The sequence below is a fragment of the Cavia porcellus genome, unplaced genomic scaffold (assembly GCF_034190915.1).
Source record: "Cavia porcellus strain 051 isolate PalLab524CR breed Dunkin Hartley unplaced genomic scaffold, mCavPor4.1 scaffold_16, whole genome shotgun sequence".
Lineage (NCBI taxonomy): Eukaryota > Metazoa > Chordata > Mammalia > Rodentia > Caviidae > Cavia > Cavia porcellus.
In genome coordinates, this window is record NW_026947499.1 from 23,498,162 (window position 1) to 23,524,912 (window position 26,751).

Sequence of the window (26,751 nt, forward strand, 5' to 3'; positions counted from 1 at the left end):
TTTCTTCACTGTTATAAAATACAGAGGAGGCAAGTTTTACTAAAGTATCAAGTGAACTATGTAGAGCAAAGGCTATCTTTTATAGCTTTTTTCTAATGTCTGGAGTTGACTGAGTAATAAGCATGTCTTTAAGCAAAATCTGTCCCTCTATTGAATCAGGATCTATGAACATATGTTTTATTATTGTCTCTGATAAATAATCTAAGAAGGGGTTTTACCTTTTGGAGAAATAGCTGGCAATTTAAAATAACTAGAAGGCTTAGCTTTTATTCTTCTTAGACCTTTAAGAATACACACTTGAAAATGTCTCCTGTTCTAATCTCCTGTATTGTTGGGCCACTGAGGGTCTTCGGTAGGAACTGCTTGTGCCCCGGTGGGAACTGGTAGTTTCCCTGGCTGTCTATCTTCTGGCCTTCTAAAAGTAACAATATGATACTCATCTCCAAAGGCAATAGCAACTTGTAATGCTGCCTCTCTCACTAGAGATCAATGTTTGATTTAAGAGTAACATTACATCTTTCCAGCCTAGCTCATAGGTCTGAGTAAATCCTCTAAAGACATCAATGTACTTATCGGGTCATCTAAAAATTTTCCTAGTTGTAGCTTAATTTGCTTTAAGTCACTAAGAGACAGAGACCTATGAAATGTAGTAGTCTCATAAGGATTATAATTTTACCTGGAGCATAGATTTATCTTTTAATGCAAAGAAAATTTTAACATACTGTAGTTCTAATCATTTTTTCCTTATAATATGATTTCAGTTGTAAAAGAACATCATAATTAATACTTTCCTCTGTATTTCACTTTGCCTCTTGGGGGTAGGTAGGCCACGTACTCCTGCAGAGAAATACTAATTGTCCCTTTTTTTAACATGGAAGGGTCGAATACCTTCCAGTGCTTAAGAATGCATTTCAAAGGAGTAAGGGGCTTTGGCCTTGTGTTGCCCATGTTTGTAATGTAAAAGCAAAGCATGAGTATGAAACTGTTTTGTACCTGGGCATTGAACTAAGGACCTTTCACTGAGCTATGAATGATATTGAGCTATCTATTATACAAAAAAAGGAAATAAAACAAGGCATCCTTTTTTACTCCTATTTGCTAAATATTCCTTAGGCGTCCCTTGGGTTGACACTGCTGTAGAGCAGGTGGATGCCTTCTGGAGAGAACGGAAGATAGATTGGTCAGCGTATCCACCCTTGGCCTAACGTGCAATCCTATCTTCCCAGGTAGTTCATAGAACTCTGTTTCCATTAGGAATGCTTAAAGAAGAAAGCATAACTTTGTAATAAACTACTTCTTTGCTTATTGGAGCACAGCATACGTTAAAAGGTGAGTTGGAAGTAGGATGCTGTTCTCTTCTCCTCTGGAGACAGGTAGAACAATTGACTGGAGGAGCCTCGCCCCTTGCACTGGGTAAAGGAGTCTCCAGACATTTGTCTCCCATTTAATTATCTAGGTATCCTTTCTTAGTAAAAGGATAAGGCTATACTTTATTTAAATTTTTGTATCTTTGGAGCTCACAGGTTACATTTACAAATTATCATCTAGCAATCACATTTTAAGTTTAAAAAAAGGCATATCATCTTCTAGGCACACAGAAAAAGGCATATCATCTTCTAGGCACACAGAAAAACTCTTAATTAACATATGTAAAACACAAATGTAAATCCTTTTCTACCACTGTGGTAGGCTACCTCAGTCTAATTTCTGAAAGTGGCAGGAGTAGTCTAAGTGACCTGAAACTCCACTGAAAAGTTTAGAAATCAGGATGACAGAAAAGTAGAGATTTTTAGTGATTGTGAGCAAATGTCCACTGAGGAACTTTTGGGTGTCCACCAGAGAGTTGCCCTGGCCAGGAACCCTCAGTTCTCAGTTTTTCCTGGCTCACATAACCAGAGATCAGTCTCCAGAAGGGAATCCAGCTGTTTGGTCAACATTTTGTTGACTGCATGAGCCACTGGCTTCAATGGGATTCACCAAGCAGATGCTGGGGAAACCTGTCCTCTGCTTTTGAGGGTGGCAGTTGCTCTAAGAGTGATTAATTAGCTGGCAGAGTAACGACTGTTTGTCAAAATTCTGTAAGAGATAGTTAAAGCCTGAGCAAGGTCATTACCTGCTGCTCTATGAATTTACAATAAAGGTTTTAAAGTCTGAAAGGATTTTGCCCCATTTGGGACACTGTAGCTGGTGTAAAGCTTGGAGGTGGAACCAGGGGGCTCTATCTTCCCTGCCCCTAAGAATTTACCTGTGGTGCAAAATGAATACCAATGGGCTACCTGTGCATCACTAATGCCCCTTAAGCACCACCCCAAACCTGAGCTACATGTATGCCCCCACTCCAGGTGTCCGAAGGAGAGAATGCCAGCCCCACCCTCCAAGACAATGTCAGACCCCAGAGGGTTGGGGGGTCTCTCCCCACATTCTTAAAATAAAGGTCATTTTTATTTCATACTTCTTATCTTTTCAGCCACGCCAAAATTCTATCATACGGTTCGCTGACTGGGAATCCAATTCTATCAAAGTCCACAACTTGAGAGGCTGGAGAGCCTCCTTATTCTAAAGTGTTTAGGTCCCATGTGTGCTGCTTCTGGGCATAGCTTCCTCCACTGTCACATGGAAGCTGGTTCTCCCCACTGTGTCTAAGGTTTAATCTCCAAAGGAGATTTACCCAGAACACTGAGCCAGAACATGGCTCTTACTGTGTTCTCCTGGACGAGCACAATTCTGATCAATGTCTCATCTGACCCAGAGATGGGGTATGTATCCTTTATCTAAGATGACTTCTTTGTCTTTGGCGTTAGCAAACGCTCATTTTCTGTGGGCTTAACTAAGAAGGAAAAGGTTTGAATAAGTCTAGAGTCTTTTCTGACTTCACATGCCTCTATAAGGAAAGTACAAAGTGGGAAATGAGTAGAGGTAAAGTCAAAGGAAGGAAACAGAAGCAGAACAGGCTTGACATTTCCTCTAGAGCACAGAGGAGGATCAGAGCCAGTCTGTCTCAGTGAAACCTGTCCTCCAAGGCTTGAAGATTGGCCACCAGCCTAGTGCTGCTTAAATGGTGGAAGGAGTCCCGGTTTTTATTGCAGGCATGTATATTTTCTAAGTCTGAGCTAGATTTTGATTTAAGAGAACCATTTTATAGAAGTTTTCATTGAAGCCTTGCCAGAGATGTTCTTATATTTTTTTTCTCTAGTGCTATTGTCTAAATATAGTCAAGCAAGGAGTACCAATAATTTTAGCAACTAATTTAAATTTAACTTGTACAAGAACAAGATAATAATTATATACCATTAAAGAAATATCATAACTTTATAAATTTCCCATGTTTTAACTTAGATTTACATTATTTTAGTAGAACTATATGAGACAAAGCAATTAAAAACACTGGGAAAATAGCAAGCAATTATCACAAGTAGTTTTAAACAACTGGCAAAGACAAAGCAAAATTTGAAGCATAAAAATTTGTTACCTAAATGAGTCCCAGTACAGTCTATGAAGCAAAAGCAAAGTCTCACCTCCGTCCAGTGATGTTGGTGAAAGACTTGCAACTGATATAGGCGAGTGAAACTCTCGACCTACTATGTCTGGTATGAGTTTTTGTTCTCTAAAATTGAAGAATGAATTTTAGGAACAATAGAGGTTAAGAGTGGAATATATTTTTGAGAGAAAGAAAGCTTCTGTCTGAGAGAGACAGAAGGGGTCCCAAGTGGGTTACCAAGGACTCTGCCTTTTCTAGGGACTTTTATAGAGCAAAATCATGGGGTGAGACATGTTTAAGGTGGGGGAAGACTGGGAATAAGAGCAAAATCATGGGGTGAGACATGTTTAAGGTGGGGGAAGACTGGGAATAAGGTGGACATAACTATAGTTAGCCAATAAGATCAATAGTTTAGGTAAAATTGATTATATTACGGACAAATGGGGTAGTGAGTCATGTAGAAAGCAGGCATTTTTAAGGAGCAGTGACTCTTCCCTAGGGGGATGGGATGGTGACTAGGCATTTTTAGGGTTATAGGGAACTATTTAGGATATCAATCCTCAGGATATGGGTGCAGTTGTTTGGTCTTCTGTCTTGAGGCCTGGTCCACAGCAGGAAGTATCTGTCCCCAGCCTCCAGTTGCTAGGTATCTGAGCTTATGCACTGGCTCCTTTGAGGACCTAGCCCTGTCTCATTGTCTATAATATTTTTAACTAACTCAGCTGCCTGCAACAATAGTAGCCAGTATCTGCCCTAAGCACTCTTGCCCTGCCTGCCTTGTGGACCAAGTGCTAGAAAGTGAAAATCACCCTACTCTACATCAATGAGATTAACACCCAGGTTTGGGGATGGATTTTGGCTTGCTTCATTTATACTGCTAAACTTGTCCATTCTACCACAACCTCTATGCTACTCTAGGGAAAGCGCCCTACCCCTACCCCTGTACTGCCTAATAAATAGTGACTGGCTTGGAATGTCTTTCTCTCTGCCCATCCTGAGGCACTGACCTCCCAGCCCCTCAAGTATTACTAAATTTGTCTGTTTCTTATTTCATCTTTTCTACATATCCCTCATACAGGAAATTGGGGATCTTGGCCAGGTCTCTGATAATGAAGTGAATACAGAAATGAAAGATAAAAATTTACAATTACAAAAGAAGTTTCAATGCTATCATCTAATCCAATATAGTACAGTGGATGGAAGTAGATTTTAAAAAGTGTGGATTTAGAAATGAGTCTTTTTCCATCAACAATAAACTGACACTTATAGAAAACTGCACATCCTACATATTCTCTTCCAAAATTAATGAAACAATCACCAAGACAGAGTGTATGCTGGGTCATAAATTAAGTGCTCTATTTAAAATGATATAAAGGAGATTCTCTGTCTACTTGAAAATTAAATTATAAAAAATAATAAAAAGATGTGGAAAGGGGATTTAGCTCAGTGGGTATAAGTGCCTGCCTGGCAAGCACAAAGCCATGAGTTGAATCTCTAGTACAAAAAAACATAAAACAAAAACCAAAACCCTTGCCTTTTGTGGGAAAAAAAAACAAGTACTACACGAAAAATTAAACCACATGCTTCTAACTAAATAATAGATCAAATAATAAAAGGAAACTAGAAACTTTTAAGAATTATAAAGAAAATACATCATAATTTGTGGGACGAAGCTGAAGTAGTACTTAGAGGTAAATTTATAGCTTTAAATGCTCATTTTGGAAATTAAGAGAAACTTAAAATGAATGATCTAGATCTTCACATTAAAAAGCTAGAAAAAGAAAAGCATGTTATACTCAAAATGAGTAAAATAAAGAGCAGAAATCAATGAAATAGATACAGACTAACAAAGAGAAATTTAAACTAAATGCTTTAAAAGCTTTTCTTTGAAAAGATCAATAAAAATGATAAACACAAATATCTAGAAACAAAACACAAATTACTAATAGCAAAAACAGACGAACAAATATTGTTACAGATCTTATGGACATTAGAAGATATCAAAAGAACACGAAAAAGTGATGTCAATAAACTCAAAACTTGATTAAATAGAAAATTCTCTGAATGAACAAATTATTGAAACTAACATAAATAAAAAAGCAAATCATAAGCCTGGTATGAAGAAACTGAATTTAAATTAAAGCCTTTCCCTCTAAGAAAACGTAGGTTGAAATGGTGGCACTAAAAAAAAAAAAAAAGGAAAAATATGGTTGTACTAGCAAATTCTGCCAAATATATAGAAGAGAGAGAAATGATTCACAAAGTAAAACTGAATTCTTTTTCCAAACAAGGCATATCTGTTCCCACTGAGTTTTTATTCTTCTGGTGTTGGAGATTCATTCTAGAGTAGTGGTAGCAGACCTACAGCATGCATGCCACAGAGAGCTGTTGGTTATCACCAAAAACTCTAAGTGTCGCCATGACTGTCTTAGGGTCTTCATACTGAGCTACCTCTCCATCTTTTTTATTTTTTATTTTGAAACAAGGTCTCACTAAGTCACTAAATTGCCCAAACTGGGCTCAAACTTTTGATCCTCCTGCCTCAGACTCCTAGAATGTCAGGAAAACAATTGTGTGCTGCCACTCAGCCAGTGCAATAAGACAAGAAAAAGAAACCAAAAGCATGTAGGTTAGAAAGAAATAAAAGAACCTGTAGTTACAGACAACATGATTGCGATGTGTTAGAAAGTCCTAGGGATTCAAGAAAGTGAACTACTAAGACTATAGAATGAAGGTCAATGCATAATGATTATATTTCTCTAAAATCAGTAATGAATAACTGAAAAATAACATGTAAAAATATCATTTATAATAGCAGCAAAACCAGAAATACAGAAGATGAATTAAACAATATATGTATAAGATAACATACAGCTAAGATAAATTAAAGAATACCTAAATAAGTGGAAAGATGTGTAGCATATTCATCAATACTATATTTATAGATACCATATTTAGAGAAAATACAATATTGTTAAGATACCAATTCTCCACAAATTAATCTACAAATTTAATGCAATCTAAATCAACTAACTCAGGAGATTTTTTTTTGGTAGGAACTGACAAGCCAATTTAAAAATTTATATAGAAAACTAAAGGACCAAGAATACCTAAAACAGTTGTGGAAAACAAGAAAAAACTGGAAAATTTGCCACATAGCTGTAATAATCAAGAGTGTAGTGTTAGCATAAGTATAGATTTATAATGGAACACAATGGGAAGTTCACAAACAATTCCATAAATATGTGATCACCTGATTCTCAATAAGGGTGCTACAGTAAGTCAATGCAAAAAAGGCTTTACTTTTAAAGAAAATAGTATTTGAACAATTTAATATACTTATGAAAAAAATAAACTTGGTAACTATACCTCACATCATACATGACAATTCAAGATGCATCATAAAGCTAAATGTAAAAGTTAAAACTATAAAATATCCAGAAGAAAATATAGCACTATACCAAGGTAGGGAGAAATTTCCTAGAATGCAGACACACTAGCCATAAGAACAATCTGATAAATATATTTAATCAAAATTTAAATATTATGCTCTTAGAAATCATTAAAAAATAAAGAGGAAAGGAACAGATTGAGAGAACATTTCTCAGTATATACCCCTAATGAAGAACTTGCCAACACATCATTTTGCAAATAACACATATGCAAAAGATTTGCAAATGTGTTTTACAGAGAATGATAAGTAAATAGCTAGTCAGTACTCTACAAGATGCTTATATGATTAAGAGAAATAAAATTAAAATCACAATGAGATACCATTACATGCCCACAGGAAGAGGTGAACTTAAAAAGGACTTACAACATCAGGTGTTGGTAGGATACAAGGCCACTTAGACTGCTAGAAATCTGGGGGTGTCCCCCATTGCTGGCAGGAAAAGTAAATGGTACAACCACTTTAGAAAACAACTTGGAGTTTCTTATAAACTTACACTTACAATATGAGCCACAATTCTACTTCTAGGTAAATCTAAGAGAAATAAAAGCATATGACCTCAAATACATGCACTTTAAATGTCCATGGAAGCCACATGCTCCCAAATTGGAAATAATGTTCATTAGGGAAAACTAATCAGCAATAAAGATAAACAAATTACCTATCCACATTTCCTAGATGAACTTCAACAACTTTATATGAATCAAAGAATACTACTGAAATGTACTAATTCTAGTACATGGAATTTTAGAATATGTAAAACAGTGCAAAAGGATCAAAATAAAATACAGTATCAGTGGTTGTCTTGGGCTACGTGTGGGGGGTACCAACATCAAAGGGGCATGAAAAAATATTGTTGGATGATAAAATGTTCTGTGCTTTATTTAGGATGGCTATATGTATAAGTATATACATTTCAAAACTCAAAAAACAATTCAAATCAGTTAATTTGGTTCTAATTAAGTTACATAACAGAAAAGTTAACCACTTGCTGACACAATTCTAATAATTTATCCTGTAGACATGCGGATATATTAGGGGACTAAAGACTGATGTATAATTAATGTACATTTCAGGAGTATTTGCAATAGTAAAATGTTTGGAAATGTCTCAACTGCCCTTCAAACGAGACTGGTTATTTAAAAAAGGTACATGAATATTATAGAATATTATATATCTGTTAAAAGAGAATCCAATAGGTATCTGTGTACTGATATGGAAAAAAAAAAGAAATAGTGAAAAAAGAAACATTCAGAACAATACACTATATGATTCAATTTGTCTTTTAAAGAGTAACTATAATATGTATATTTGAAAAGAACATATAAGAAAACCAAAAGAAATCAATACAGGGCAAGGAGAAAAGAAAGAAGAGAAAAGTTTACACACACACACACACACACACACACACACACACACACAATAGATGATTATACTACTAATCTGTTTGTTCATCAAAAAGAATGGTTTGTGCTTTCATTGTTTGATCATTTTTTCATGCCTATATCTTGTAATCTGAGCAACTACTTTGAAGATAACAATAAGCAATATATTAATCACTGTTAAACTCTATTACGTTGCTTTGAAATTCTGGATCATTGTTTTTGTTCTTTGTTTTAAAATTTAAAACAATCAATAGAGCCAAAATCTGATTTTTAAAAAACATTAACAAAGTCTAGAACCCCTAGCCAGTTAAGGAAGAAAAAACATAAGACATAAACTACAAACATCAGCAATGAAAGAGGAGAATCACTATAGACATCACTATTAAAAGATACTAAGGAAATACAAATTTTTGACAATATTGACAATTTTGATAAAGTAAATCCTTGAAACAAAAATTCTAAAAGTCATGAAAGAAAAAAAATAACAACCAGAGTAGTCTATTAGTGAAATTAATTTTTATCATTTAAAATCTTACAACAAAGAAAACTCAAGTCTCAGAGCCTTCTGTTGACAAATTTTACCCAACATCTAAGGAAGAAGCAGCATTAATTCTAGCAAGGCCCCAAACCCATCAAAGATATTACAGAAAAAGAAACTACCAGCATTCCTCATAAAAAAGACACAAAAATCCCCAGAATAGTGTTAGCAAATCTTGTCTGGCAATACATGAAAAACACAGAACATCTTAAGTGAGATTTCTCCTAAGATGATTGTTACTTTCAACATTCAAATATCAATGAAAGACAGCCCAATTAAAATGGGATTTGAATAGACTCCTCCAAAGATGTGGATGATCAATACGTACATAAAAATGCTCAGCAACATTAGTTATTAGAGAAATGCAAATCAAAATCACAATGAGGCACTACCATTTCACATTCACTAGGATTCTTACAATTGGAAGGGAAAAAAAGAAAATAAGTGGGATAAATACGTTGAGAAATTGAAACTTTTATACATGTATAAGTGGTGTCATAAAAGAACATGTTAAAGAATTTCACTTGCACAAAGTGCCCAGTAGGGGCAAATCTATAGAGTAGATCAGTTGTTAGTTGGGGTTGGGAATGGAGAGAAATGGGAATTGACCACTAATCTTTTAGGAGGGATAAAAATGTTGTCAAGTTGAGGGTGAAGATGGGATTGTTGCATGATCCTGCAAATATGGTACAAGATATCCTAAACAGATGAATTATATGGTATTTGAATTATACCTAAATAAATTTTAGCTGCTAAAAACAAAACAAAGAAACTAGTACATATTGAGTACTTTTCATGTGCTAGTGCCTTTACATTCGTTATCTTATTAAATTTTCTTACCTACTACATAGTAAGGAACGAACAGGTGAGACTTATTAAGCATTTGCTTCATGTAAGACAATAATTCGCTGTGTTATTTATACATGTTAACTCTTTGACCCTTCATCTTATTATCCATTCCACTTTACAGATAAAAAATAAGTTTGGGAATCTGTGTAACATACACACATCTGGCAAAGGTCAGAGCTAAGTCTAGACCCAAGCGACCTGAAAACTGTGCTTACCACCCTGCACAGTCTCTCTTTCATATCTCCAATAAAGTGGTTCTCAAAGTGTAATCCCTTGGACCTGCACCTGGAACTTGTCAGAAATACAAATACTGAAATCCCACTCTAGACCTAACAAATAAGACACTTTGAGGGTAGGGCCAAAAAAACAGAAATCGATGCATTCTACCATATTAACAGACTGAAGAAAAATTCACATGGTAATTTTAACAAGTACAGGAAAAGCATTTGACAAAATTCAACATACATCCATCACAAATTTCTCTGCAAACAAGTAATAAAAAGGTAGTGTCCTCAACTTAAGAAAGGATATGTAAAAAGATCTTACAGTAAACATCACACTAAAAAAAATCACAATGGTGAAAGACTGAATGTTTTCCCTTTAAAACTGGAAATAAGACAAGGACTTTTGCTCTCATCACTTCTGTTTAACTTGTACTGGAGGTGCCAGCCAATTGAATAAGGTAAGAAAAAGAAATATAAGAAAGTACATCAAAATTGTATTAAAGAGTACATATCATCCCAGCACTCTGGGACTCTGGAGGCTGCCATAAGAGGAACACAAGTTAAGCCCGGCCTGGACAATTTAGACTTGGCCTTTCCTACCTCTCTCTCTCTATCTCTCAGAAAGAAAGATAAGGAGAGAGAAAGAGACAGAGAGAGACAGAGAGAGACAGAGGGACAGAGATTGGGGATGTACCTCAGTATGAAGGCTCTGTGTTTAATCCCCAGTATACTCCTAATATACATACACAAAAAGAGTACATATCATCTGTTTCCATTTATATGAAATTCTAGAACAGACAAAAAGAATTCATGATGAATTAAACTGGAATAGCAGTAATGTTGGGATGGGGTGGGCACAGCCTGAGGAAGGGCATGAGAAAACTCAGGGAACAGACAAGTTCTTTATTTTGACAAGTTCTCTGGGCTATGAAACTGTAACCTCTGTATACTCATCAGAATTCCATCATGCATGGATGTGAGGGTGTCTGCCTAAGACATCTGTCACCCCACTGATCACCAGGGTTGATGTAGCTGACTGGTTGACTCCTCACTCACTGATCCATGTGTATCCCTCCCGAAGCTGCATGCTCACTGGAAGAGGACAACCACCCCGCTAGAGGACTGCTTCCTCAGTCAAGGATATACAAGTAACTGAACTCCCCTGCTAGAACCTCCAAACAAGTTTTCAAATAGTTCCAGACAGAGAATTAGTGCATTCCATGATATGGATATTTAAAACGAGTAAACACATATGGAGCTCTGGTTAACATACTGAATTGTTTTGTGGGGGCCAGGTGGTAAAATATATTGATATTATTTTGAAAAATGTTTTAGGATTGGGGATGCAGTTTAGTGGCACAGTGCCTGCCTGGCAAGTGCAAGGCCCTGAGTTCAATTCCCAGTACCAACAAACCCAACCAACCAACCAACCAAACAAACAAACAAAAAACTCCTTTTAAAAAATATAATGGGACTGGAAAAATAGTGTAGTGGTAGAGTGTCTCAGCATGAATGAGGTTCTGTGTTTGATCCCAGTATGAAAAATTAATAAAATAAAAGATGGACTGATAGAGAGGGATAGATAGAATAAATAGATGATAGAGCAAATAAAATATTAATGGTAGAATATAGGTAATTGTTAAATAGGTGTTAATTACACAATTCTTCCAATTTTTTTCAATGTTTCACATTTTCCATAATAAAGTATTTAGGAATTAAGAGGACAGGGGAAGACTGCCCTGCTACAGAAAATATACTTCCTGACTACCATAATCATATCCATGTGATGCAGGCTACACACAGGAAAACTAGCACATGATAAAGAAGTCCTACATGACACTGCAGGAGACTAACATAAATTAAAAAAATTGTTTTACTCCATTGGGCAATAGGAAGAAAATGTGCAAACAAGAAGGGAAACAAGGAGGGGGGAGGGAGACGGGGAAGGGAAAAGAAAAATGGAAACAAAACTTTTGTAGATAAGGAGGGGAAGAAGAGTTGAAAGGAGAGGAGAGGAATGGGAAAACTGAATCAACATACGCGTTCAGGTGCAAATTCCCTATGATGACTATAATCCCTATGTACATCAAAAGTGTACCAATAAAATTAATTTTAAAAAAAGAAAGCAAAGAGATGCCCATTCAGATGAGATCAGGTGTATTCAGATGGTATGGCTGTAGACAGACACGCTCATTTTAAATTCTCAACATGGTTTAAAATGTCATTAAATGCAGCTGTGTGTATATGGTGTATATATGACTAGCAGTGGAATTTGAGTCCATTTTCTATGGCTGTCTGACCAGGCAAACTGTTTCCACAGCTGCAAAATGTAGGGAAAGGGAGTCTCAAAACCAGCCGGGGCTCAAGGTAACAGAGACCAAGGGATTAGCAAAGATCGATCACGTGTACTGTGTGGCACAGGTTCTTAATGCATACAAGTCTGTATTATCTGAGGTTATCTCTATGCAAGAATTACAGATATTTTCCATGTTTTTAAAGGCCTTTTTTGCAACTGAATTTTCTACAATGAGCATGAATTATCCTGGTAATCAGCGGGAAAATGTCAAGAGTTATCTTAGCCAAATGGCAATAATTCAGGATTATGTCCTCTAATCTCTATCTCCAGCAGCAGTGGGGTGGCTTTGTGCATTCCCAACTGTACAACTGTGTGTTTCCAGGCCTTAGTTTCCTTGTCTGTTCCATAGAGGTTGACAAGTAAATCATCTCTAAGATCCTATCTGATTGGCAGACTGGGAATTTCTGGCTACATGATTTTCTTTCATGTGGGTAACAGATCTCTTCCCAACTCAGTGTGAGAATTTGCATAACACTTTCCTGATTCAAACTCTGAAAAATGTGGAGGAAAAAACATGACTGCGAGGCTGCATTTCTCATGAGGGTAATAGCTAAATCAAGCCATAATTCAATGACCTTGACTTGCGAGGCAGGTGCTTGTGCCACTGGGCTAAACCCCCAGCCCCAGCCCCTAGTCTATGTAAGAAAGTTCCAAACTCTATGCAATTCAAAGAGGACTCTGGAAATGCAGGTTCTGCTGCTGCAGCCAACTATAATAATGAGTTCCAGGACCCCTACAGAATCCACTGCCCAGTGCCCCTTCCTTCTACAGAAACCCACCCATTGGTCATGTTCCAGGGGCTCCTATGATGTTACTGCCTCCCATGGAGAAACGTGGCAACTGTAATCAGGGGGAAGGCTTAGCATTTCTGATTAAGTGGAAGTCCAAACAGCTGGCTGTTCTGCCGCCCTTTGGATTAACTCCCAGCTCCTCACAATACAAGCAGTAAGTTCTTCCCAACCCTAGCTGGGAAGAAAGGGACAAAGACAGATTGGGGTGGAGAGGAGTCGAAGAGATGTGGGCAGAACACAGGTGAAAGCTCCCACTGGAAAATGTGCATAGAGTGCCTCAAGCAATAAGATTTGTCCTGGTTATGTTATGCTAGGCAAACGCAGGCAAGGATGAGCAGAAGAGCAGACTGACACCACTAAGAGCTGGGAGGGGACAGGGTGAGGTTGAAGCAGGCACAGATATGTCACAGGGCTGAGGACACCTAATAGGGTGCTGGCCAACATAGGTCAAGGGATTCCCTTGTGGTACTGACCTTCAGGGTGCGATCAGAGCAGCAGAAGCAATACTAGGCACAGTTTTATGCCTGACCAAAGAATATTCTCTCAGAACCCCTGTAATCACATGGAAGGAGGCTTAACCAAGCTGTTTTACACCCCCAGCGGAACATCATGAACCTGACAGCTCTTGTGGAGGACACTGCCTAAGACACTGCATACCAGAGGAAAGCATTCACACCCTTTGACTCAGAGATCACACTCTTTTGTCTCAGAAAGGAACACAAATGAAAAATTTTACATGCCAAAAGCTGCTTAGGCAGCTGTTTGGCTGTAGTGACAATCCAGGAAGAACTTAAATGTTAATCAAAGGGAAAAGCACTCCATAGTCATTCCACAGGTAAGTATTAAGCCTGATATCACATGAGGAAAGTGCTCACGACAGCCCAGGAAAATTGTTTTTTTAAATCTCACTAATATAAAATGATATTCACATAAAGGAAAAATATTGACCCAAAACAAGGACATAACAACAGTGACATGAGGCTAATGGAGTAGTGGAAGCATCTTCTATATTTTTCTTTTTTGAGGGGTGCATAGGGAATAAACTTAGGGACTTTGTCATCAGATACCCCCAGATCTCTTACTTTTTGAGACTGTGTCTTGCTAAATTGAGGCAGGACTCAGGCAGGACTCAAACTTGGATCCTTCCACCTCAGCCTCCAAAAATGCTGGGATTACAAGGATGTGCTACTGTGCCTGAGTAACACCTTGTCCCTGAACATCCGCAGTTACTGCAACAGTAAATATCCCTTAAAAATAATGAATGCTTGGAGCTGGGGATTTAGCTCAGCGACATAAGCGCCTGCCTTGTAAGCAGGCAGTCGTGAGTTTGATCCCTGGTACCGGTAAAAAGGAAAAAGACAAAAAAAAAAAAAAAAAAAAAAAAGAATGCTGTTATGGCTTGTGTCTAGATTACAGCCAAGAACAAAGCATGTGTTGGGAGGGCAAGGAAGAGTGGGCTCAAGGACTTCCAGGCAGAGAAGCAGTCGCCAAGTTGTTAAGGAGCTGAGGCTCATGCTCCAAGGGCCCCATTCCACACAAACTGTGCTGCTTCCTATATGAATTTATCCCAGCAGAGAAATGTACTAGTGGCCTAACTGGCCGTCAGTTCATGCTTCTAAGGAACTAGCCAAACTCTACCTATGCCACAAGGATGCTGGGCATACCAGGCAGGTGCAGAGGGCAGCCCAAGGACACTCTCTGGGTGGGGTTCTAATCCAAAAGTCTGTGGCCTCCTTTTGCCTCAAACTATCCCCAGTGTAATTAGTTACTATTTCTGAAGATACACGTCAATTCATTACCCAACACACGTCAGAGGGAAATAGAACATAAAAGGAAATTTATCTTTGGCAGCCTGAAGCCCATAACTTCATCTTTATTCATATTGCGCATCAATTTGATCCAGTGCTGCTGTTAGTCTGAGCTGACTGGTGCTTTTACAGGAAAACCAGGCATCAGGGTATGAATCATATCTGCAGTGGGTGTTGCTCTGCTCTGTAGGATGATCATTGATGAGGACAGGGGAAGATGTCCATCAAGCAGATCTTTCATTCCAACAGGTCAGGTCCCTGGGTTTGAGCTTAATCCTGTGCTGCCCCTTTCTCCATGTGACTCAGAAGCCCCTCTCCCCAGGACACTGGCCTCTCTGAAGTCTCCCCACTCAGCCTGCCAGGGCTCCCTGGGCCCTGCTCCAATTTGGGCCTGTGCTGGGTCCCCAGTGGGGTCCCTTGTTTTGGCTTCTTGGCAACTGTTTTACACTCAGGGCCAAGCATAGTTCCTCAGTGTTTGTTTATATATATATATATATATATATATATATATATATATATATATATATTTTTTTTTTTTTTTTTTTTTTTTGTCTTTTTATCGGTACCGGGGATCGAACTCATGACTGCCTGCTTGCAAGGCAGGTGCTTATGCCACTGAGCTAAATCCCAGCCCCCTCAGTGCTTATATTAACATGGATGTTGTTGCATATGGCTGAATAGGGTGTATACTGCAAGACCTTAGGGGGTGCCAATCACAACACTGTAAATTTTTGTTATCACACACATCCAGCATATAGAAGCAAAAAGAGCTGTTCTGACAGATCTGTATATTACAACAATTTTAGGATTGATGTAAAGAAAAGTCTTGAGGAATCTGTCAAACTTCTAAGTGGGTCCAAAGTGGCCCTGCACCAATCTGTGAAGATAAATGAACCAGTTCCCTAGGGAGCCTCCTGATGCCACTGATGGCAACAGAGCCTTGGCTGCAAGATCAGGGCATTAAGATGCCTGTCACAGCTTCGTTACCTGATCCTACCAGTCCCTTCTTCATAGAGGCCACTGCAGCTGCAGGAGGCAGTCACAAGAACACATGGATGGTGGCTGGCTCTCCTTCCTTGTTGCACTTTAGATCATGACTTCTGTCCCTCTCCAATCCTCACAATCCCATGCAGTGAGGCCTTTGCCACCCAGGGCTCAGAGTTGCCACAGACATGAAGCCCCTGAGCAGAAGTGAGGTAGCTTCCTGTCCCTTGTCCAGGGCTGGTGGAGCCTGCAAGACCCACCTATCCTTCCTCCCTTTCTCCTGATGAGCACTTTCCATGTCCCTACTTGTCATCACTCTTCCCTGACCCAGTGACACTCATAGGCATACATATCTCCTAGGCTCTGAGTGTGGCCACCAGGATCATGCATGGGTCTCTGTTGCTTCCCACTGGAGGTACCAGCATAGAGGACAGAAGAACACTGGCTAGGAATGAGACAAGCTGGGCCCTGGAACCCTGAGCCCTGAGTTGGACTTTGAGTCACCTGCCTGCATACCCCACACAGTTCTGGGACAGAATGACTGAAGGACACCACTAGCCAGATTTTCTGCCAAAGAGCAAGGACAAGTTTCTCTTTTCTCTCATTACTTACTGCTCTTTACTCTGCCACAAAAACATTAGCTTTGAAATATTCCTCTGGCATCTAGATTCTGTCAAACAGCAAAGCATCTCCCTCCCCCATGTCATCACAGTCTACATTCCCCAGTTTCTGAGGTTCTGTTCCAGAAAGTGAGTTTCCAGCCCCATCCACTGCAACCTCCCCCCGGGCCAGGGCCTTTAAGAGTCTACAGCCCTTCCTGCTGGCCTTCTTCTGCCCTTGACTCCAACCTGTGGTAAGTACTGTGTGTGTAGGTGCTGATCCTACTTTTGGCCTGTGTAACCTTAGGAACGCCAGCTCTCTACCCTGAACTTCAGTTTCCTCATATATACAATGATATGGCCAATAATCATCTTACTGCCAGGCATTTGGCACCCTCACCCACCTCAAGGGTCTCACTCCCACCCCACAACACACACCTTATTTCAAGCCCTGTAGAAGCCTCCTTTCCCAGGTTGGGGAGCTATGGTGGCCTCCCCACATCACCCCTGGGACTCCTCAGGCTGCAAGTCTGCAACTGAACCAGCATGTGGTCTCCGTCATCTTGGCAAGCTGATTTCTTAAAACCGTGCAAAAGATATTAGGAAAACATTGCACCCCAACATTTCTGCTTGTGAAATGACATGTCTCTCTACAGTAGGAGGGACTGAGAAAAATCATCATCATGAGCTGCTACCATGTGCCAAGACAGGGCCAGGGCTTTCATATTACTGTCTCAGTCATATGTTGATCTGTCAAATGGAATTCTTGTCCCCTCATTGCTAAAAACAATCAGAGGCTCAGCCATGTGATGCATGCATGAGACTAGTACAAGGCTTGCTTTCAAACAATGAAACCATTTGGGTCCACTGCAGGAGGACCCTTGTGAGGTCGTGTGTGTGGGGGTGCTGTCACATTCAGCCTTGGGGAGACAGCTTCAGGAGACAGGGGCCCTGGGCCTGCAAAGTTGAATCTGGTTAAAATATGTGTGAGGGCTAAGAACATCTGGCCAAGTAAGCAGAGTGAAGCTAAACCAGGGGGTGGTGGGTGTCTGTGGCACCAGGTTGGGTGAGGTGGCAAATGTGAACCCCAGGACACTGAAAGGCCTTCTACATAGACATCGCAAGGTGATTAGAGCAGAGTCAGTCCCTTGCTTTAGGCCTTAGCTCTTCCTCCGATGCCATATGTAGAGAACACAAGAGCAAACACTTTGACAAACTACCCCTAAAAGGACCCTGCTTGTGATTTTTTGAAAGACCTTATGTCCTACATCAGTGCTCAGCTGATATCCTGTGAGGCATCTTCTCTGAGAATTGTTTTTGTCCCAGCCCTCAAAGACACACACACGCACTCTTCATTAAAATCACAGGTCCTCAGAAGACACACATGCATACCTGGCACTCCTATCACAGCCAAATGCAGGCTGCAGTACACTTGCCAGAGTTTCTAGGAGCCTTTTTGAATACACCTGTAATTGATGGTCTACATCAGCTGCCCTTGCTCTGATTGCTTCCTATTTTTGTTTTACATCACCCAGAGAGTTGACAAACTCAGCTCAGCTCTCAACACTGCACAAAATTAGAGTTGAAAGACAGAGGCTGGGGATGGGCAAGCAAATGGGAAAGTGACCACCTCAGCAGTACCTGGCAGGGTCTGCCTAAGACCACCTCGCCTTGCCACAGCTGAGTCCACCACACCAAGGCTCCTGTGTTCTGCTTTCAGAAATTTACATTCCAACCAGAAAAGATGCACTACTCTAACACAAACCTACATGCACACACATACAACACAAATGCAAAAGAGTAAGCCACTGAAACCCTCTAGACTTAACACATGTCACCTGCTTCTTGTTCTGGAACAAACCCTCTAGACTTCACACTTGCTCTTAGTTAATCTCTAATCACTTTTCCCTACATTTCAGCTCATGAATATCCCCAAGTGTTACCCTTGGAGAATCAGGTGTGAGACTTGTTCTTCCTTCTTTACACATGGCTACTTTGTGAACACACTTTCCCTTTTGCAAAACTCATGCGCTCAGCAGTGGGCATACCATATAGTGAGCAAAGCAGGCCTGAGTGGGTAACAATGAGAAGGGCTGAATGGCCCAGAGAACAGATCCCGTCAGAGACTGCACCAGCTCTCTTTCCTCCATCCACCACTGTAGGTAACCTCCCCACTCCTCTGAGCTCTCCCACTCAAGTTCACTGCTCCAGGTACCACTTGCAGAGAACTAGTCCTGTTACTTTGTTCGCCTGATGAGGTGAACGAGGATGAATGACAAAGAGACACAGAATTAGATTAATATCCCAAGCAATTAAAGTAACACAAGATTCATCTGCCTCATTTATCCATTAATATATGCTCAAGTAAACAACTTAATTTCAGTTATATTCGCTTTCCCTAGAACCTGCAACATGTCCCCATCACCATGTGATACATTTCTCCTCTGTGCTCACAGAGGTGGTCAATTAGGTCTTAATCTTCCTCTGGTCTCCCACAGACCCTCAAACTGGCTTTTCCCTTTGTGGCTTATGAGGCTCTGTAAGAAGCCTAGATAGAAACACAAATTACATATCATTAGGTCACATATAAATACATATTATCTCATTTCAGTCTCCTAGCAACCTTGCCAACAGGTAAGTCTAATACTTATGTCTTTTATATGAGGAAACCAAGGACCAAAAAAGGCTAAGAAGCCCACTAAAAGACAGGCAAATGGTAGGGCTGCCATTCAAATGTGCCAAGGAGCAGTGTCCTGTCCACAGACTCCCTGGAGCTCTTTCTCATGTGTACAGGTCTAAGAGCAGGGTGTGCCTGTTTCCTAAAGCCCCTTTCAAGCCATTATTCTCCTTCCTTTATTGTACGGGGTGGGGGGGGGGAGCGCTCACAGAAGGGAAGGTGCTCATCCAGAGGCACATGTGCTGGCACATTTGCTGAGTTTTGGATAAACTCAGTCCATGGGACACTATGGGGCCTGCAGAGTAACAGTCCATGCAATGAGCCTCCACAAGCCAGGAACAGTCCTGTAACTGAAACAGTCACTGCCAGGACCTCAGTTCCTGGCCCCATGGAGGAGGTAGCAAGTCAGTAACCTTTTTAATCTGCACAGAAGTGGGGTTTAGGCATGTGACACAATTTTACCGGAGCCCACTCTGAACTGCGAATACGTCAGACTGACCCTTCACATCAGTATCCTTCAGTGTTATCTGAGAGAGATCAGTCTCTTCCTGATGTGCTGGGGATGAGCGGCTGGGAGGCCAGGAAGCTCCTGCCTTTCAGTGATGCTGATTAACGAGGCCTTTTGGAGCTTGGGGCTCAGCCTTCTTCCTTCCTTTCCCTTTAGCCCACAAAATCAACATTTAAAATCTGGGAGATTTATTTTCGGCTTATTTTGAAAACTGTTCTGGCCTTCCTAGACTCACACTCACAGGGTGTCTGAGGGACCCAGTCTTATTTGTCTCTATAGCCTCCAACACTGAGGCTGAGTCCTGGCTTCTCTTGACCAAGACACTGGCCCCTGACCTCCTCCCTCTGCAGCAACAAGCTTTGGTCTAAGTCCTGTTCTAAGCATCAGGCCCACATCAGACAACCACCTGAGCCTCCTTACCCTCAGACCCACGTAAAGTGTGCCACAGTCAGGAGGGGTGAGATGGAAGGCTGGTCTTGCAGGGTCTGGCACTTGAAAAGATTATCCTGTCACTGCTCCCAGACACAGCTGCTCAGGTCATACTTGGTTTTCCAGATTCTTATCATAATCAACCAAAAGCCAGGGGCCATTAGGTTCAATCTCCAATAAGAAGCAATTATTACAGATAATAGCAACAAAGAAAATCATTCTAAGGGCTGATGAAGAAAACAATTTAAGATCTAACCCATACATATTTTCTTTCTTTATTTTCAGACTCCAAATTTCATCCTTTGAATTAAATTCATCTAAACTGATAGCAAAATCATTTAAACTTTGTATGAAGAACATAACTACTTTGAAAATGACACTATATCTAATTTTTTAAAAACTAGAAATAAAGACCAATGATCTCAAACCAGAAAATATACTTTGGACAATATTCACTTTAAAGGATGTTACGAATTCTTAAAATAGGTCATAACATCAGCTCCCAATGAAATAAATTTCTAATGTTTACAATTGTAAATACACCAATACTCTGCACCTATTTTGAGGAGACTATGTATAGTTAAACACGAATATGTTTAGAATATGTATAGTTAAACATGATTCTTGGGCTGAAGCTTGGAGTCTGCAGTTTCAGAGCGTGCTGAATTGACAGGTCCTTTTTAAGCTGTGGCCAGTCAGTATGGCCGGTCAGCAAGCACAGCAAAGTTAATAATCTGGCATCAGAGAGATCAGAAAGAGTTAATTTCTAAAAAGGAGCTATTTCTACTAAATACAGGTTCAGTGAAATTAACGGTCCCTGTATTTTTTTTTTTTTTAGGTTGATAGGGTTAAAGAATCTAATTTTCCCTAGAGATTCAAAGTATAACAGAAACACTCATCAAGATAAACACAACAAATTTCACTCACGGCAAAATCTCCAAATATCAGGAATGGCAGGCAAGAGTGGTGAGTTTGCAAGGCTTCAACTTAAGACAGCTGATTCCCTGCAGTGCTAAGGAAGGGTGCCAGGACTTGCCTGTGAACGCTCAGGACAGTCACTCAGGATCACCGTGGGTTGGAGGTGAGCGTCTCAAGGCTGGCCTTTGCTCAAACCCAAACAATTCAGAGGGGTCGTGCAGTCAGCAAAGCCAACAGCCACCGGTGGCTCCAGGACGAGCCCCTTATGAGTCAAAGCTACAATTCTGCGCACTCCTCCCGCCACCGCCGCAAAGCATGCGGGCCTGGGGGATATGGAACCCTCTCCCCAAAGACTATGAAAGAAAAAGGAAAGTGGTTGTGCTCAACACTACCGCCGCTTCCCCATTCTTTCCAGAAAGATCTAGATTGTATTTCTTTTCCTTTTTGCAGAGGTTAATCGGACAGCCACGTCTCTAGCTGCAGCCCCTTTTGCAAAATGCGCGGCGGTAACGCTAGTGCAGAGCGCACGCCAGCAGGGTACGGGGACAGGGGTTCCCCGAGGTTCCCGCGCTACCCACACCGCGAGGGAGTGACATCAGAGGCTCGCGTGGACTGATCATGCAGCAAAGCCTGGTGCCAGGTGTGCGTGAGCGGGGAGCTGGGCCTCCCTCCAGGAGGCGGCCGAGCAGCACTAACCCTTCTTAAATTTATTCAGGCAGCTGGAGCTGCAGAAGGAGCGCACCGAGGCCGTCTCCCAGCAGCTGCGTCCCTTCATCCCCCGAGCCAGGCGGCCTCCAAGCGGTCGGGCGCTACATGGTGCCAGACCCCGGGGCTTACACGGACGCGTGCACAGCTCGGCGGGCCTCCCGGCGGAGGCGGCAGGCACTCGCGGGTCCCGGCGCTGCGTTACCACAATGCACCACTGCCGCCCGCGCCCGCCGCCCGGTACAGGAGCCCGTTAACCCTGTCCTCGCCGCAGGAGCCGAGACGGACCAGAGCTGCAGCGCCGCCACCCCCGCTTCCTCCCCGGGGAACGCAGCCTGCTCCCCCGCGTAACCCCGCGGGCACTCGGGACACTGGATGTGGGGTGAATTTCACATTTTACCGTTACGTGTGAACTCAAAAATCTGAATGAAGGTGCCGCCCCCTGCAGCGGGAGGCTCAGCGTTGCTTTATTTCAAAGGAAAAGATGTCCTTGACAGCAAGGGACATGTGGGAAATGGGGATGCCCCGGGGCTTGATGGCGATTCCAGGAAACTGAAGTCACCTCTGGGACCTGCTCACCTTCGAACCCCGCTGCAAAGCGGGCTGAGGCACCTGTGTTGGGCCACCTGCAGCCACCTGGGAACTGGGTTCCCTAGGAGCCGCTGCCAGGCTCTGCAGCCATCTAGAAACTGTGTCTCTGCCCAGATCTCAGTGAACACATGTCCGTCCCCTGCCCAGTTGTCTGCAGGACTTCTCCATGGAATGTATGAGGGGCATCAAGACCCAACCGTCCAAATCTGGGATGTGTCCCCCAGAACCTATTCTGGAACACTTCCCTTAGTCCTCCCCACCTCCACCTCAGCTAATAATAGTGCCATCTTCCCAGCTGCCAGAATCTTGGAGTCACCCTGGATTCCTCTGTCTCTTAGACCCACATGCACTCAGCCAGCACATCCTGAGGCTGTAGCTGTAGAGTATAACCAGGATCCCACTGTCACTTAGCACTCCCACTCCTGCCTCCCAACCCCTATGGCCCCTTAGGAAGACTCTCAGCAAATCCCTGCTTCTGCTCTGGTCCCCTTCAATCCAGTCTAGTACAGCAGCCCTAGCCATTGTGTTCAGTGTGTGTTGAATTCTACCACTCTCCCCCTTAGTAGGCTCCAACTCCCCACAAGCAGACTGTCCATGCATTATGATCTCATCCCTCCAATTCCTCTGTTCTCTACCTCTTTCCTGCCACACTGGTATTCTGGCTTCAACACAGGGTTGCAGACAGGCAGTCCAAGCCCTGGGCAAATCCACTCGTTGGCTGTACTCCCACCACTTTGTTCTGGGGATGTCTGGGCTTTCTTACCGGACTATGGGCTCTGACCCCCAGGACTGGCCTTGGCCATTGTTTCTAGTCACGCCCTAACCAATCCCACCACCTCACAGGAACACAGCCAGTGGGATTCATCTAACATAATTAATTGAAACAAAATCCACTTTTACCAATTTAAATTTCAAAATCACAACAAATCTCCTGTTTCTAACATCTAATAGTATCAGGGAGGGTGATGCTGGGTCAATAATTCCCTAAGGCCTTTGAAGCAACTACTTCTTCAACTTAGAGAATTAATCCTTAGCAATTGTGCAAGAATCATTGGCGCAGGGGATGGAAAGCATTTAACTACTCTGGGCCTTGATTTTCTAGCTACAAACTAAAGTGGAAAGTTTTCCAGAGATGGAATGCTAACCAAACCAAGAACTAGGCTGCGTGCTTTACCTGCACTTTCCCAGTTCTCACTAAGAAGCTTGTTTGGTAGTTTCTACCAATACAGGAAGTCCCTAACTTACAAAAGCATTCTGTTCTGAGATAATGTTTATTAGTCAGATTCATTAATAAGTCTGGCAAAGTGAGTCTGGTATACCTTTGACACAAATATGTAATGTAAAGCATAAAAGAACCATATGCAAGGTACATTCATCCCTATGAAAGTTTACAACTCAAATGTTCATAAGTCAGGGTCTTTCTGGACCAACTTTTAAAGATGAGGACACAAAGCCTTACTAAGAGTCTCTCCCAGGTAATCCACCTGTTCTGAGAGGCCACACTCTGAACCCTGCTCTGTGGAGTTCCTGAGCAACCAGAGGTTTAATGAGAAAAATACAGGGGGGAGGTGACTGAGGTAGTCTTGTAAGTGCTTGGAAAAATATTCAGAAGAATATAGGCAATCTCCCCATCTTTCTTTTCTCTTTTGAGATGGAGGTCTCACAATGTTGCCTAAGCTGACCTTGAACTCCTGGACTCAAGGGATTATGCTTTCTTAGCCTCTCAAAGTGGCTGGGACTACAGGCATACACCTCCCACCAATGCTTGGATTACAGGCAACATTTTAGGATCTGTATGTACAAATCATAAAAAATAAATCACACTCAGGATATTTAAGCAGACATTATCACAAAATCTAGGAGAGTCCAAAGAGCTGTGCCCTCCATCCTGGGAGTTGAGGAAAGGAAGGGGCAGGAATCTCAAAACATGTGCATGCTTGTCTTCACAGATAGTGACCTCTGTTATCACTGACCCTCTCTCTTGTCTTCATTGGCTATCAACCCTCACCTAGAGCCACCCTGACTTACAGCTGTGGACCAGAGAAGCCAGGGAACAAAACAAATCTAGGAAAGTAAGCAGAATAGTAAAGAAAAAATATGAAGGAAAATTACATAGTTTACTGTTTTGATATGGATCTTACAAGGGTCTCTCAAAGCCCATATGTTAAAAGCTTGGTTCCAAGTGATAGTGCTATGGGCAGGTGGTAAAAACTCCAGGAGAGGGTCTCAGTTGGAAGAAGTAGATTAGTTGAGGAATGGCTTTGAAGGGTATATTTTGTCCCATGGCCCTGGCTGTCTTTCTCTGCTTCCTGGCTGCCATGCATGAGATGGGCAGCTCTGCTGTATCACACACTGTCCACCATAATGTTTGGCCTTGTTTTAGGCCCAAAGTGATGAGACCAAAGGACCATGGATTGAAACCATGAGCCAAAATACATCTTTCCTGCTTTAAATTGATTTCCTCAGGTATTTTGTCATAGTAACACATTGTTATGGCTTGTGTCTAGATGTCCCCCCCCAAAGCTTCATGTGGTTATAGGAGGAGATTTTCAGAGGTGGCAGCATCTACCATGTGTGATGCTGGATTTAAGGGTGTTCTTTCCTTGGGTATGAGTGTCACCCAACCCAAGGGCAAGTAGCTTATATACAATATAAAGGGACAGAAAGAGTCTGTCATGTGTTACTTATTGCTTGCCGCTTGGATGCTTTGTTGTCTTCTGCCTGCCATGAACTGTTTCTCCTCTGTGATGCCTACATGCCAATTATGAACTGAAACTTCTATAAGAGCTAAAATAAACCTTCCCTCTTTTAACTCTGGGTGTTGAGTATTTTGTCTCAGCAATGAGAAAAAGTGACTAAGACGCCTCTACTAACGTATTAACATTTCTACTAAAGTACACACACACACACACACACACACACACACACAAATTTCCCCTTTATACCTGATTATTTTTTACTGTAAGTCATATGAAAAAAATGATCAGATTCTGCTCATGTGAAACCTAGCTGACCAAACTGTGAGGAAGCCAGAGAAAGATACCTAATGCCCATTAATGCTAACTGCTCTGCCTGCTGCACTGAGCCTGCATATTTCCCTTCCACTCTGTATGGTGAAGCTGAGCCCCAGCTCCCCTTCTGCCCCCATCTGTACTCAAGTGTCCTGAGTGTCTCTTGAACCATTCTAGGTGCCAGCCCCTAGACACCCTCAGTGTAACCTCCTAATACCAGTGTACCAACCCCAAGACTCTTCTGAGGTCCACTCACCCCAGTTTCTTAGCTGGCAATCCTCGAGGCAGCTTCAACCCTCACCTCTAAGGTCCTATCTGACTCCATATCAAGGGGTCACTTCAAAGTCTTTGGTTTCCTCTCTTTTCTATAGTTACCTCTTTTCTTATCATATCCTACTTGTACTCCTACTGATCTCCACTTCCATTTGTTACCAGAACACAGTTAATCAGAGTCTGTTTCCACTATGCTTTCTTCTCTGCTCAGTAATATGGCACACACCTGTTTAACTGCAATTCACGCATATATATATGGATGTGCATGCCTGTATGTGTGAGCATGTGCATGTGTATTTGTTGTCCATTCCAGTGCTAGAAACAACAGAAACAGGTTCCTCAGGCTTGAGATCAGCCCTTAGAAACTAGTGCAAGGCCTCTGGGGCAACATAGCAGTATGGAAAGAACCACCAACATGTCCTTATCCTGTAGCCCAGTACAGGATGGACTGACCATAAGTGAACAATGAGAAAACATCAAAACATGCTCTACCCAATACCATTTGTTACAAAAACCTAGAAGCAACCTAAGAGTCCAGTAGCAGGTAAAAGCTTATTTCATCAACTTCCTGGAATATTATGTAACCATTTAGACTTACATAGGTGATAGTTCCACAAAAAATAAGAACTTGTACTTAAAAAGAAAATGCTGGAGAAAAAAAGGCAAATCACAAAACATAACGAAGGAAACTACATATATACAGACATATTAAAAATAATTTAAACACAGGTGATTTCCTCAAGTCTGGGCTTCTGGAGTGTTTTGGACTTCTTTCTTTTAACTTTTTTTTTTCTTTTTTTTATCGATACTGGGGATTGAACTCATGACCACGTGCTTGCAAGGCAGGTGCTTATGCCGCTGAGCTAAATTCCCAGCCCCTTTTTTTAAACTTTTTTTTTTTTGGACTTCTTTCTTTTACAGAACCCAGGATATCTTACTTAAGGGTTCCCATTTACCTGTCTGTACCTCATACAAGACTGTGAAGGCCTTGAAGACAGACACTGTGACCTTTTCTCACTATTTTCAGCCTAGAGTGTAGCCTGGCACATGGTAGGTGCACAATGAATGAATGAGCACAGGACTGACAGAGCAATGACTAGATCGATAAATTGATTGATGAAAGCAGCTGAGTCATTCATCAAGTGCCTATGTGGACGAGCATTCAATCCACACCAC

General features: G+C 41.5%; 1 protein-coding gene across 8 annotated transcripts in view; it reads right to left on the minus strand.

Annotated features, from left to right (window-relative positions):
* The window catches only part of Osbp2 (oxysterol binding protein 2), a 201,082-nt gene that overhangs the window by 52,236 nt on the left and 122,095 nt on the right, over positions 1 to 26,751 (minus strand). The window contains exon 1 of one of the 8 annotated variants that reach the window (XM_063225934.1): positions 21,692 to 21,871. The exons of the other annotated variants lie outside the window; for them this stretch is intronic. Within the exon in view, the coding sequence (XP_063082004.1) occupies positions 21,692 to 21,770 (79 nt within the window). The 5' untranslated portion in view covers positions 21,771 to 21,871. Of the gene's footprint in view, positions 1 to 21,691; positions 21,872 to 26,751 lie in introns of those variants that run through there. 8 annotated transcript variants of the gene reach the window in all.